Source organism: Macrobrachium rosenbergii, chromosome 3 (assembly GCF_040412425.1).
Source record: "Macrobrachium rosenbergii isolate ZJJX-2024 chromosome 3, ASM4041242v1, whole genome shotgun sequence".
Lineage (NCBI taxonomy): Eukaryota > Metazoa > Arthropoda > Malacostraca > Decapoda > Palaemonidae > Macrobrachium > Macrobrachium rosenbergii.
Genome location: NC_089743.1, coordinates 70,469,145 through 70,484,569, shown reverse-complemented (window position 1 = coordinate 70,484,569; position 15,425 = coordinate 70,469,145). Strand labels below are relative to the sequence as shown.

Sequence of the window (15,425 nt, the reverse complement as noted above, 5' to 3'; positions counted from 1 at the left end):
CTTTTGCCTTTTATTCAGATGTCTGACTAGTTCTGCTAGCAGTAGGTTTTGCAGCAAAGGCTGCAATACCAGTCTTACTTCAATTAAATATGACTCATACCATTTTTTTTCAATGTAGAGGACAAAATTGCTCTTCAATCTTGACTTGTGACGAATGCAAAGAATGTGATCAGGGGAAATGGAAAACTTTGACTAGTTATTTAGATAAGCTTAAGAAGAACAGACAAAGGAGAGTGGCTGCTAAAGCCAAAGCTAAGAGTTCAGTTAGTCAGGGTTCTCCTGTTTTGCATGCCCTTCTGACTTCTGTAACTGCATTTTCACCTTTCACCAGTCCTCTGACTTTCCCTGTGACTCCATTATCCAACTTCCAGCCTTCCAAACCCAATGCCATTGCCAGTCTGGAAGCCAGAATGGACCAGAAATTTGGTCTCTTAGTTAACACTGTAGCTCGAACAGGTGCTTCAGTGAGGGGCCTTATGGATAAGTTTAGTGCCAGAGATTACGGTGCAAGTGTTGTGTCAGTGGAGGAGGTGGCTACTCGTCCCACCAACGCTCGTAGATGAAGATCCCTGTCAAACTCCCCTAAACCTGGGAGGAGGCACACCGTAAGTCCAAGGGAGGTTGATAGGGTTTGCCCACAGGTAGTCACCCCCTCAACCAAGCCTGTTGTTTGAGATTCCCAGGACTCGGCGGACAGCCGCTAGAGAAGGCGTCCATATCAGAGTTCATGCCGTTTCATCGAGTGATTCGGATTCGGGATCTGACGAATCCAAGTGCAAAGTGAGTCAGAAGCGCAGTTGATGCTTTAAAAGTGCATCCAGACCACAGAAAAGGCCGATATCCACAGCTGAGTCTGATTTTCCGATCCCATGCAAGCGGACCAGAGATTGGGATCAGAGTCCCAAACCATCATGTAGTTTTTGGGATGATCCGTCTAATGTGTCACCTACAGTGTGTGTGTCAGAGTGTCAGTTTTTGTCACCCAAGCGGGTCTCCAAGAAATCCGTAGATTGTGCTTCAGGGTCCAAAGGATCCGAGCATCCAGTGGGATCCAAGGGCTCCAGTTTAGTGGGATCTGGAGGATCCAAGTATATAGTGGGATCTGAGGAATCCAGGTGGTGGGATCTGAGAGATCCAGTGCAGTATTTAGTGGATCTGAGGCATCCATTCATCAAGTGGACCTGCAGACCAAGGGCGTTAGGGATGCAGATCCAAGCACACAGTGGGATCGAGGATCTGATGTGCTGGGGACCAGATCAACATGGGGAAGTCTGTTATGCGCTTGTCATTCAGTGTGTCGCCCTTCTGAGTTGCGCTAAGCTCATCCAGGCATCCGGCACCACACTCCACTTCTCATTTGTTTCAGGATCCTTCTCTGGAACCAAGTCAGCAACGCTTAGACAGAGTTGTTTTAGATCTGTTACACAAACCGACAGTGACTCATGAGCCCGAGGATTTGCCTCTTTCACCCATTTCGTCTGAAGAAGAGGATGTAGAACAGGATCAGCCTTCTTCAGTCCATGCTTCTCTTTTGAACTACTTCTTGTTTTGCTTCCCGGACTTCTTTTCGCCAGCGACTCCGTCTTTGCTGAGTTCGGCTTTTATTATGAGACAGACTACGAAAACTTCTAGGCTGCCTAAGATGGTTCTATCGTCGTCTTCGAAGAAAGCTCTGTCAGGCATTGAGAGCTGGCTAACAGATGAGGGATCTGGGGAAAGCGGTATTTTGCGTGCCTCCTTCTCGGTTATCTAATAGGAGGTACTTGTTGTATGTTACTGGGGAAGCCTCGCTGCTGGGAGTTTCTGCCTCCTCCCAAGGGGGACTTCTCCAGTTTGAGTGATTCGTCACTGAGATCTGCTTCCTCCTCATCCAAGGTCTTATTCACGACCTCAGGACTCGATCATTTGAAGAAGGATATCTTTAAGGTCCTCTAGATCTTAAGTTTTCTAGACTATACTGTTGGCGCCTTAGCAAAGAAAATAGAAGACTGTGCCACTCTCCAAGATAACTTCATTACAGACTAGCTGGGAGTGCTCTCATATGCGGATAAGGCTATCAGGGATGGATCCCAGGAGCTGGCAGCCTTGCTCGCGGTGGGAGTGCTTAAGAAGTGAGAACAGTGGTGTTCGTTCACTTCAAAAGGGGTCACTCCTTCCCAGAGATCTGTGCTTCTTTTAGCTCCTTTAGATCAGCATAGTCTCTTTCCCCATGCCACCATAGAGCATATCGCAACGGAGTTGCAAAAGAAATCTACTCAAGACTTATTGACTCAGTCCAACAAACATCCGAAGGAGTCTGGACATTCTTCATCTTCCTCATCTTTTGCAGCCAGAATGGCATTTCGAAGCAGTAGGGGGAGGTTCCAGCCCCTTTCTTGAGCGTATTCTAGATCCGTTCAACCAATCAAGAAATCAGCAGTCAAACCTTCCTCTCGCAAGTAAGGATACAGTATTATCCTCTGTGTACCAGTGGGGGCCAAGCTTCTACATTTTTGGAGCAAGTGGGAGGACAGAAATGTAGAACCCTGGGTTTTAGAGGTGGTTAGAGAAGGATATACCATCCCGTTCAGGGAGAAACCTCCTTTAGTTTTCTCTCCTGTCAACTTGGCAGCCTACTCTTTAGGCTCAGAGAGGTATTTGGCCCTGTCACAAGAAGTCTCGTCTCTGCTCACTAAGAGGGCCATAGAAGTAGTCGAAGATGTCAGCACGCCGGGGTTTTACAACCGCCTGTTCATTGTCCTAAAGTCATTGGGAGGTTGGAGACCTGTCCTGGATGTCAGTGCGCTGAATTTCTGTGTTCAAACTACAAAATTCAAAGTGGAAACCACCCATTCAGTTCCATCTTCCATCCATCAAGGAGATTGGATGGCGACTATAGACATGTAGGACACACATTTTTACGCTCCAGTCCACCCAGAAGCCAGGAAATATCTGCAGTTTGTGTTCCAGGACAAGGTCTTCCAGTTTCAAGCTCTGTGCTTCGGCCTATCAACAGCCCCGCAAGTTTTTACCCATGTTCTCGCCCCATTAGTAAAGTGGCTACATCTCATGGGGATCAACACTTGTCTTTAACTGAGACTGCACTTCCTGGCTGTTCCTAGACACTCCCCACTCCCGGAATCAAGTTGCGCAGAGGACCTCAAGAAGACTCTTCTGTTAGCCCAAGAGTTGGGCCTGTTGATAAACCTAGACAAATCGCAATTAGTCCCGAGTCAGTCAATTCTATATTTGGGAATGAAGATCAACTCTCGGACTTTTCAGGTTTTTATGTCCAACAAGAGAATCCAATCCTGCGTTCGGACAGTTCAGAACTTCCTCTCTCTCCTGTCGTGCTTGGCCAATAAGTGGATAAAAACTCTTGGGCTAAAAGAAGAGTCTTCTTGAGGTCCTCTGTGCAACTTCATTCCGAGGGGGAGTGTAGGAGCCAGTCATCTAGGGAACACTCTCATCCATAGAAAAGTTCTTTCCATTAGGGAGACTTCACACGAGGGTGTTACAGTTTTTTCTAAAGACCAGTTGGCAGAGGAAGATTCTTCAGGACTCGTTTGTTTTCCCGATCACTCCCGAGATCAAAGAGGACCTTCGGTGGTGACTCGTAACAGGAAGATTTGCAGAAGGGAAATCTCTACACCCTCTCATCCCCAACCTCACATTACATTCAGATGCATCAGATCTGGTTGGGGGGCTCTGCTAGAAAGCAAGGAAGTTTCAGGGACATGGTCACAATCCGAGAGAGAACTTCATATCAACGTGAAGGAGCTGAAGGCAATACACTTAGCCGTTCAGCGCTTTGCAAGAACAACTTTCAGCTCCACAGTCATAGTCTACTCGGACAATACGACAGCCCTGGCCTACATAAAGAATCAGGGAGGGACCCACTCCTTTTCACTGTATCAGGCGACCAGAGATGATCTTATCTGGGCACAAGAAAACCAAACCAAGATTGTCACCTGCTTTATACAGGGCAAACTAAATGTCATAGCAGACAAATTAAGATGTTGCAAACAGGTCCTACCCACGGAATGGACACTGAATCCGCAGGCATGCACTGACCTGTGGAAACAGTGGGGAAAGCTGTCGGTAGATCTATTTGTCACATCGAGGAATCACCAACTTCCTTTGTATTGCTCGCCAGCCCCGGACCCTCTCACGTGGGCAATGGATGCGATGCTCCAGGACTGGTCGAACCTGGACATCTATGCCTTCCCAACAGTCAGCATGGCGAAAGACGTAACTAACAAATTTCTCCTACGTAACAGCATGTCAATGACTGGTAGCTCCTTTTTGGCCACAGAAGGAGTGGTTTCCAGATCTCCTTAATCTCCTTGTAGATTTCCCAAGATTACTCCCACAGCGACGAAATCTGCTCAAGCATCCGCATTTTCACTGGTTCCATCAAGGACTATCCACTCTCGCTCTGACAGGCTTCAGACTGTTGGGAAGTTTGTCAGAGCGAAAAGCTTTTCGAGATCGGTTGCGGAAGCACTTGCAAGATGTAGACACCAGTCTTCCTCCAATGTCTACCAGAATAAGTGGGCAATATTATGCAGCTGGTGCAGAAGGCACAATGTATCATCTGCTTCTACCTCCGTAGCGCAAATAGCAGATTTTTTGCTATTTTTAAGGTTCTCCCGAGGATTAGCTACAGCCATGATCAAGGGCTACAGAGCAATGCTCAACTCAGTATTCACATAGAGGTCTGGATCTGTCAACTGATAAAGTCATCGGTGACCTAATCAAATCACTAGACACTTCAAAACAGGAGAGGTCAGATTCTGTATCCTGGAATCTAGATGTTGTTTTAAAATGGCTCTCAGGTCGTCTCTTTGAACCTCTTCAATCCACATCCCTCAGGGATCTTACAAGGAAGACTTTTTAGTTGCTCTGGCTACTGCTAAGAGAACTAGTGAGTTGCAGGCTTTGAGCAAGAAGGTAAGTTTTGCACAAGAAGATGCGGTCTGTTGCTTTACTATGGGGTTCTTAGTGAAGAATGAAACACCTTCTTTTCCCTGGCCCCATTCATTTACAATCAAAGGTTTAACAGACATTTTAGGTCCTACAGACCAAGAGAGAGCTCTTTGTCCAGTAAGAACATTAAAGTATTATCTGGAGAGGACTGGAGAATCAGAGGTGCATCTCCTAACCTCTGGTGTTCAGTTAAGGATCCGACCCATCCTTTATCCGAGAATGCATAGGCGTTCTTCTTGGAGAGACATGATTTCAGTCACATTAAGATTCAAGTAAAGACTGCCACTTTGCAAGGTTAAAGCCCACGAAATTGGGGCAGTGGCAACCTCGCTTTCCTTCAAGCGGAATTTATCCCTCTGCAATTCTGCAATCCATCTTCTGAGGGTGCAAGTCAGTGTTTGTGAGTTTTTATCTGCATGATATTGAAATTGTTTATGAGAACTTCTGTACCCTTGGTCCATTATCTGTGGCTGGCGTGGTGTTGGGGGAGGAAGGATAGGGGGCATTTCTTAATAGGGGGTATTTCTTACATTCCTCTATCCACTTGCCTTGAACTTAGGTTCTCAAGTTTTGGGAAGTTGCGGGGTACTGAGTGCCTGTGTCTTGTTATGAATGGGTTATGGTAATTGGTGTGTTTATATGGTGTATATGTAACTTGTTTTTATGGTCTTGGTTTTGGTACTGTGCCCAGGACAAGGGCTTTTGTGTTTTATTGTATGCTTGGGCAACCATCGGAGTACTCCTCGGCTACAAAGCCTGACTGATGTAGAGGCACCTCTGGCATCACTGCCATGCCACTACGGTTGAGATGAGCCACGTCAGAGGCAGTATTTTGCTGCTGTAGCTCTCTCACCAGGTAGGTTACAACAAACATTTTATCAATGTTTACTTGCTATTTCAAAATTCATCTCCATTCATGAGTGTGGCGAAGTTACCTACACTACCTCGAATTTTCAAATTTAAACTGCCGATAAATGAAACGTAATAGCTGTGTAGTTACTTGGTAAGTATATATAAAATTTTATTTTATCATAAAAATGTAATTTTTACAATAGTAGGATACATTAGTAGGGAATCATTAGACACATATGATAGTGAACGCATCTTCTAGCACTCTTATTGATGGCATAGCTTCACAAGATGCTAATGTGTCCTGACTTGAACTTTGGCAGTGATGTTCAAGTGACGTTATTCCCAATATTGATTTAACATAATTGATAGCCTTTGTTTAAAAAAGCAGACAGTATGAGGTTGTACTGATATAAGTTGTCAAATAACTTGAGTGTATTTGCAACAGATAGTAGTGATGGCAAATGGGAGAGCTTACAGAAGTAAGCATTGTCTGAATTCATAGCTGTTCTGGTCTCCATTAGAAATTAGTTTTTGTAATAAAAGATATTATTCATTCAAACCCATCAAACATACTTAGTCCAAATTGAATTCATGTGTTCCCAGACAATCATTCTGAAGTGCGAAGGAAAAAAATACAGGATACCTTTAAGTGACTGTTTGTGTGTGTGGACCTGTCCTGTCAGTTGATAGACACTGCTCAGCTCATTCTTTTGCATAGATTAGATCTGGTATACTGAGAACTAGAGGATGTAAGGCCAGCAATTCAGTATATGATAAATGCATTTGTATGAAAAATATGTTTGAGTTTATAAAAACTTATTTTGTTCTTAGCAAACCCATCTGTCATATTGAGTCCTAATGACAATATAAGCGTTAGGTTGATTCGGTGAATTTATTTGGAGTATTGTGAAACAGAGGGGTACTGTGAATAGTAGAAAAACCAGAGAGCAAGTCAAATGGTTTGGACTTTCTATACAATAGTACAGGTGCAGAGACCAACTAACCAATCACTTTAGACATAGCAGCTCATGACCCTGGAAGACTATGTTCCTTGAGAGAAGAATACACACATTAGCTTTCTCTTGGGCCGACCGTGTCCCTTGGAATGCTTGAGATTGCATGGTGGACTTGCCTCATATGGTAGGATGTGGTGGTGGATGTAAGACTGAGGGAAAGGTTATGTACATACTTGGATATAAAGGCTAAGACGGCCCAGAGAGCAGTGCTACAATCTTGAGCACTGGTTGAGTTGGTCATGGCAACAAACTTAGAGAAAGAAAGGTTGACTCACTAAAGACCAGTTGTTCCTACACAATATACAAACCTCGGTCCTTTACATAAGGAATTACTTTCAGTGGAGCTGGAACTGCTGTTAAACTTTCAAACAAGGTGGTTAGGAAGTTAACTACCGTCTGGTAGGCGGGAGTCCTGCCTGCCTGGATGTAAACTTTCCAATTTGCTTTTGGCTGGCATATGATGCAGACATGTTTCCTGACTCTTTGCCCTGATTGCTGTTTTGCTTTTTTCCTGGTGGGATCTTTCTTGTTTTCTTTTGTGATTATAACATCTGCTTGTGTATTTGATATTTGTAGAATATGCAAGCCCTCAAATCATCTAAACGTGTATGGAAGGACATCACCCAGCATGTGTGTCCTGGTGTTGACAGCAAGGGTTGTACCCACTTTCGATTGCCCATTGATTTGACCCTCATGTCCTTTGCACAAATTGCGGGGGCCATGACTGTAACCCGGACTCTACTTGTGCTGAGTGTTTACAGGAAGAAAAAAGTACGGGAGGAAAGCTTCCAAAGTGTTGTCGGAGGGGTACTTGCTGCCAACTATGCCTTTGGTTGCTAACCCTTCTTCCTCGTTTCTCCCTCCTGCCAAACTTCCTCTCTTGGCCGATTCTCCTTCGGGAGCGCTCTTTCCCTCTTCGTCTTTACTTGCTCCATCAAGTGAAGATCGTTGTTTGGGGGAGGGCGATCAGGACAATTTCTTCTTGGGGGCTTCAGCTTGCTCTGAGGGGGAAAATTTTCCCTCATGGCGATAGGGGTCTCCCTCCGTTTACCCGACTTTGTCTCCTTCTTCAGGTCGGGTGGCCAAGCTCCGTAAAGTGTGGATCTCCTTGGGTCTCTCGGGCGCCCCATCAGTTCAAGGTATCCTGGCGCACTTGAAGGCATCACATGCTCCGGAGTTTCCTGTGGTGATGCATGCTGCTGCCACTACCACTATGAAAACGGTGACCATGACTGTGTTTGTGAAGGTTCTCATGTCGGTGTCTGTGCACGTCCCAACCCTGACGACCTCAACGGTGGTGGACCAGACTGCTGTGCATGCTCCTGCTCCCCAGTACGCAGTGTCCTTTCCACCTGCTGCTTTTGCAGTTCCAGTTGCTCTTGCTGTTCCTGTTGCCCCAGCTGCTCCTGCTGCCCTGGCTGCCTCTGTTGCCTCAGCTGTGCTGGCGGCTCCGGTGGTTCCCACTGCTCCCTCCTGGATGGGAGACCTGACCGCCATCCTGAAGGAGATGTCGAAGGAGAGAGGCAGAGTGAGGGGGAAAGTGCTGAAGCATGTAGGTGCTTCAACACTTCCTGCCAGTCCTGCTTCCAGTGCTCGGACAGGTTCCCAACCCAGACCTTTGTACTCGAGGGTCCGAGCACCCAGAGATGCAGTGAGGAGGTTCCCTGTATAGTCTTCTCATCTGGAGGTTATGGCCTCGAAGAAGACTGGAGCAAGTTGCAAGGATTGCACAAGTTCACGTCGGATGGCACTCGAGCACTTGACTCCGGCCAGCCCTCGTTCACATTCGTGTGATCGACCCCGCTCGCCAGAGGAAAGTGCACGGGTGCTTGCAAAAAACCTTTACGCTTTCCTCAGGACAGTGCCTCGCCACGGCTTAGGCGTTCTCTTAGACCCGTGCCGCTGCTGCCACCTCGGGTTGGTGACCACCCACGGCCTTCCTCTCCAGCTGGTTCTTCCATTAGGACAGATAGGAGAGCTTGATCCCTCCTCATCTGTCCCCTCAACCTCCTGGGGATTCACTGGGAGGCATGAGTCGGACAGGAGGGACTCCGACGAGAATGTTTCTTCTTATTGGAGTCCTACAACAAAGGCCTTTTTCCAGGTTCAGTTCTCGGACTGGCTTGGTCATATGCCCAAGTGGTCGAGGGAAGATCCCAGGGGTCTGCCGAGGTTCTCACTCCTGTGGGGAGAGTTTATCAGGAGGACCACACGCTGGAAGGACTTGAGGATCCTCTTCCCCAGGATGCAGACATCCCTGAGATACAGAGGACCTTTTCTGAGACCGTGGGCTGATTCATCAGCACAATGATCTCGGGGAAGGGCTCATGGCTGCTTCTGTGGATCGTTCCTTCACCTTGAGTCTTTTTGGGGTTTGAATAAGGAACCAAAAGCTTCGGTGGGGCTGCCATGGTCTGCACTTTCTGAAGGGGTACTTGATCAAGTGAACAACCTGGTCTCTGGGCAGGATAATTCACTTCGATCAGACCGTTCGGAGAAGCTTCTTCCCCCTCCGCTGCCTCAGCAGAAGCATTTTTACATGCCTAGGGAGGGGTCAGTGCTGACTAAACACGTAGACCCGGACCTGGTTCATCTAGGCCTGGGTCTGTAGCTGCAGCAACTTACTGCAGAAGGGGTCTCCCTCTCTCAGCAAGAAGCAGCGAACCTGAAAGCCACCACTATGGCTGCTCTCCAGGCAGTCACCTGGCTGGATCTTTGGTTGTTCACGGTATCCAAGGTTGCCGCCTTGGGTTTGATCACCCCTGGAGAGGACTCCATCTTCGGGAGACTGTGCCAGTCTGGAGGTAGGGCTATTTCCTACCTGGCTCACCAGATGGCAGTGGCAAACCTGTGGGCAAATCTGGTGCTGAAGAGAAGGGACGCAGTCCTGAATCGGATCTCCAGGTCTGTAGGACCCAAGTCTGCCTATCTCTTCCCCAGGTAGTTAGTAGATGCGGTAGGCTGAGTGTGCCAAGAACCAGCTGCCTGGTTATTTAGTGCTGCTGAGACTTGACCCTCAGGTCAAGCTAGCTCTTCCTTGGGTCCTAAGAAGACCCAAGCTTCAAAGGGCACTTGCAGAAATACCCAGCCTTCGTCCACCTCTGCCAAGAAGGGCACACAACTGCACTCCTTTCAACTCTCTTTCCAGTTGGGAAAAGGAGGCAAAGGTAAGAAGAAGAAGAAGGGAGGACGCTAGGGGAGGTGTTCCCCTCCACAGGGAGAACGACTTCATTTTTATGGTGGACTTGAAGGATGTGTATTCAAATACCCATCGATCTCTCCTCTCACAAGTACCTACACTTTATCCTCGGGGAAGCGTTACCCCAATTCAGGGTACAGTTGGCCCCTCTTATTCGCAGGGGATACATACCAGACACCTCCTCCCCCCTGAATAGTTAACCACCCCCTCTAAAAACACTTATAACTGCCTATCTTGAAAGTGTTCAAATACCAAATGTGTACCTTAAAGTATCATCCTACATCAAATACAGGCAGTCCCCGGTTTACGACAGGGGTTCCGTTTTTACGCCGCGTCGTAAACCGAAAAATCGTCAAAAATCCTAAGAAAACCTTACTTTTAATGCTTTGGGTGCATTGAAAATGATGTAAACTGCATTTTTATTGAGTTTTTCATCAAAAAAACCTCCAAATTTTGATTATCCTGTCGTTCTGGAGCCATATTTCTTCCGTCGGATCAGCGTACGACACATCGTAACCCTGGAACATGCGTCGTAAACTGGGAAATAATTTCTGATGAATATATTTGAAAAGCGTCGTAACCTCGGAATGTTGTAAGCCGGACCCGTCGTAAACCGGGGACTGCCTGTATACCTTAAATTGTTATCCTATTACTGTATTAATCTTTGAAATTAATTATTAATATAATTTCAAAGTCATCTTAAACATTTTACACTTAAAAATATATGTGCATACTACAGGCAGTCCCGGTTATTGGCAGGGGTTCCATTCTGACAATGTGACGATAAGTGAAAATTGCCAATAACCTGAGATCAGCACCTCTGTTAGGTATGTATCGGCACCAATACCAATTATCGGCGCCGGTAAGCGGAAATCGGCAATTTTCGGTGCCGAAAATCGCCTAAAGTTGCAGATTTTCATCGCTAGACAAGCCCCGTAAAACCAGATCGCTGATAACCAAGCCCTCTGATAACCGGGGACTGCCTATATGGCTTACAGCTACATATGAAAATAATCCAGTCCCCCATAAGTATTCAGCCACACATTTTCCTTCATACAGTTACTATTCATGCCGTCCTGTTTTCTTTTACAAGGGAAACATTGGTATGTACGTAATTCAAAAGAGAGAGAGAGAGAGAGAGAACAAAAATACATATGCATATTAATATAGTATTTAATAATAAGATTACATATGTAAATCATATGGGTACTCACCAGTGATGAATGTTGACTATGGATGAATGATGATGAATTAGCTGTGCAGTCCAATGAATGATGATGAAGATATGACTGCACAGCAAAGCAGATGAGTTACATCTCCTCTATGGGTGCCTCTTCCCCTTCTTCAGGCAGTTGGAGAGGCACTTCTTCAGGCGCTTGGGGAGGCTCTTCAGCGATTGGGGAGACACTTCAGGTGCTTCAATCACTTCAGGCAATTCTTCAGGGGTTTTGGGAGGCTTTGGAGGGTCTTTCTTTGTCTGTTTGATGAACATGGTAATAGGCAACTGCTTCTTAATGCTGATAAGGGTTTGATTATAGGGCTCCAATGCTGCATCAAGGGCATTTGAAAACTTTAAGGAGCGTTCCATGTAAAGATCCCATAACGTAGCCGCATCCTGCACCTCCTTGATTATCCTCTTAAGTTGGGACAGACATTCCAAAAGACAAGTATCATCCGCCTCCTCGTCTCCTGAACCATAAGCGTGTCTTCTTCCTCATTGGCAGACCGTCAGGTCTTCCGTCCTGGTCCGTCAGGAGTCCGTGGCATCAATGAGGTACACCGCTCATCCTTGGTGATGTCATCGTAGCCTTCTCCACCCATAATCCTCGCCAAATGGACCTCCTTCTCAATGGTCAAATGTTGAATTTCTTCAGGAGAGAAGCCCTTATAATCGTGAACACACTCCAGCCACAACTTCCTCCAGCACGCATTCAGGGTCTCTTTCTTTGTGTCCGCCAAAGACCAGTCGATGATGGGCAGACGTGGCAGTCGTGAATTTACGCCAATACTCCTTCAGCGTAAATTCATGTTCAGTGCCCATTGCATTCTCATGGTACTGGAGGGAGTTTATGGGTGTAGAGTGCCTTAAAGGCATGGATCATGCCTTGGTCCATAGGCTGGAGGAGAGAGGTGGTGTTAGCAGGGAGGAACTTGAGCTGGACTCCCTCGTAATAAAGATCGACAGGGTGGCCACCAGCATTATCCATAATCAACGGCACCTGAAACTCCATACACAAGCCATTGAGATATTGTGGAACTTGAGGGATGAAGCTTTGGATGAACCAATGATCTGTAAGGGCTTTGGTGATCCAGGCCATGGGGTTGTGAAACCAAAACACAGGCAGCAAGTACTTGGTATAATTCTTGAGGGCCCTGGGGTTTGCAGCCTTGTAAATGAGGCCTGGTTTTAGCATGAAGCCAGCTGCATTGCCACACCTGATGAGGGTAACCCTATACTTCTGGGCCTTGAATCTGGTATTGCACCTCCACTTTGGCACAAGCCACATCAGAAGGTCTTGTAACAGCACTGGGTAGAAACTTGGCTGAGCTAGGAGCAGGAGTGGACCAAGTCAAAGAAAATGCTGGTCAAGTCATGGCTTGTGTCACAAAAGTACCTGTTATAAAGACTCACCAAGGCAAAGGATCCCAATGATTGATGAAAGATTCATTGTTGAAGAAAGGTAAACAAGATTCGTGTTTAGAAGATAAGCTTGGATTCACAGAATTAATCTGAATATGTCTACTACATCATTGAGAAAAAAAAAAGTGTATCCATTGCTCAGCTGGCTAGTCCTGTCAGGCAGGGCAATAAAGAATGGAGAACAACCTTTTCTTCACCAAACACTATGCTAAAGATGAGGGTTTTTTAATGCTTCTCACATATATATACAAGCTGTACCATATGAACTGGTTCACCTTTGCTGCAACATTTTACACTCTTAGCACAAAAGAAGTTGAAGTAAAAGATACAGTGCAAAAATAACAAAAAGCCTAATAAGGCAGAGCTGTATGCTTGCAAACCAGCAAAAACAGTACAGTAAAAAGAAACAAAAAATAAAGAAAAATTGAAGATACTGAACTAAATCTTGATAACAAAGCCTACTATACTAAATGCAGTATGAAGAACCAAATGGTAGCTAACTTATGAAAAATCACCAAAGTATCTGAGGCAGGAAAACTAGACCAAATTACATAAATTTACCAAAATTACAACTCAAAAGTCAGCAAAACCAAATGATTAACAAAAAAAAGGCTAACCAAGAATTAGTCCAGTAACCCAAACTAAATCACCAGCTATATGAATAAAAAGAATTAAGCTGGTGCACACCTACATTAATCAGCAAAAGTAAGGCTGAAACTTTAGCATACATAGGAAATACAGTACTTTTAATCAAACTACTATCCTAGTACAGTAATCATGTACTGGTTGAAAAAACTGAAATCTCCCAAACACTTGTTTCATAAAATAACAACATTGATGAGGATGAAGGTGAAAGTTATCAGGACATTTCTCAAAAAATAGTACTAGATGGGGAACTGTACGAGCAAACTGTGGACACTTGCTAGGAAAGGAGTTGTTTTGTACTGGAGGTTATGTTCATGGATGTACAAGGTTACTAGCTGGCTGCCAAATTTTTTTATATCATTTTTTGGGAACCAGTGTCCATAGATCTTGTTGGTCAAACAAAATGTGCTAATAATAAGTCTGATCCAGTATATGCATTTATATAAAATAATTATTGTAATATGGTTTAAAAACATTTTCCTTAGTTGTAAGTTCTTATAGTACTTAGAAATTAAGACATTTTTATAGGGTGTCAATGAAATAAGGACATTTTTATGCAGTGACAGTGCATTGTGAAAATTTCAAAATACTGTGTCAGAAGCCAAACGTTTTTCCTATTTTATTTTTCATTGTGACAGCACTCCAGATTTTAAACAAACCCACAGTTATTGACAGTTACTAATTTTTTTCAGATGGTGTTATCAGTGTACATGATCTGACAGTGTTTAACTTGCCACTTCTCTTAACCATGCCTCAGACAAGGGGTGCATCAGCCTTTGATTTGGATATAAAGGTATTAAGTGTGTAATTTTTATGTGATTTCAGAAAATTAATTCAAGTTTAAAGAATTATGAAAAACATTGATTTAGGCCTATTAGAGACAGAAGTGTTCAACTGATGTTGAGAATGTGAACTTATTTTATATGAGTAACTTACCAAGTAACTGCATAGCTATTAGTTTCACGTAACCACAGCAGTTCCAAATTTGAAATTTGCGGTAACGCACTATTGTTTTAGTGTAGGTAATTAGACCCCACCCACTACTGGAGAAGAATAGGCACAACAGTGCTGAAGAGCCCAATTCGCTTCTGCCGGTCAACAACTGTACATGTTTGGTTGAGCAGCTCTGATTTGAATTTCGCCGGATGGTTGTATCTTTCGCCTTTAGGAAGTATTCATTTGTGTTGGCAGCATGCTATTTTTTAGCTTAGCTAGTTTATTATTCAGACTTGTGACTTGTTATGTCAGATTCTAGCGTGTCTAGTATTAGGTATTGCAGCAAAGTCATACTTCTGCTAAGTATGGCTTGCACACTTTGTGTTGCCATTGTAGAGGGCAAATTTGCTCGTTTGAACTTAAATGTGGCGGATGCAAAGACTGGGATCAGGGTAAATGGAAAGTTTTGGAACCACATCTAGATAGACTCCAAAGAGACAGACAGAGAAAGGCGGCTGCTAGAGCCGAGGCTAAAGCTTTAGCTAGTCAGGTTCTCTGCACTGAATATTGCTTCTCAACCTGTGCCTTCTACACCTCTACCATGTTCTCCCCAATCGCCAGCCCTCCGGCTTTTCCTCAAACTCTGTTACCTGGCTCCCAGTCTTCAGAACCCGATGCGATCGCCAGCCTAGAACCAAGAATTGACCAAAAGTTTGGTCTGCTTGTTAATACTGTAGCCCAATTGGGTCTTCTGTTACAGGCCATTATGGATCAGGTAAGTGCAATTAATGTTGGTGCAAGTGCAGTGCAAGTGGAGGAGGTGACTACTCGTCCCGCTGATGCTCCTAGACAAAGGTCAATGTTAGACTCCCCCCAACCTGGGAGGAAGCAAACCGAAAGTCCAAGGGAGGTCGATGGGGTTTACCCACAGGTAGTTGCCCTCTCAACCGAGTTTGTTGATCAAACCCAGGGCCCGGCAGTTAGCCATTAGAAAGGAGTTCATATGGATGTGCGTGCTCTGTCGTCCAGTGATTCGGACACCAGTGCGGACAGGGAGCATACACCAGTGTGGACAGGGGGCGTAAAAGGTTATCAAAAGTGTCAAGCTCATTGAAAAGGCATGCTCCTTCCACTGAGCACACTTCCCCGCTCCCACGTAAGATTCCCT

The 15,425-nt window shown here is 45.2% G+C and overlaps 1 protein-coding gene across 2 annotated transcripts in view; it reads left to right on the top strand.

Annotated features, from left to right (window-relative positions):
• LOC136825347 (vam6/Vps39-like protein) overlaps positions 1–15,425 on the top strand; it is a 151,869-nt gene that overhangs the window by 9,299 nt on the left and 127,145 nt on the right. For both annotated transcript variants that reach the window (XM_067081603.1, XM_067081608.1), the window contains exon 3: positions 14,014–14,114. In XM_067081603.1, coding sequence (XP_066937704.1) covers positions 14,014–14,114 — 101 coding nt within the window. The remainder of the gene's footprint in view (positions 1–14,013; positions 14,115–15,425) is intronic.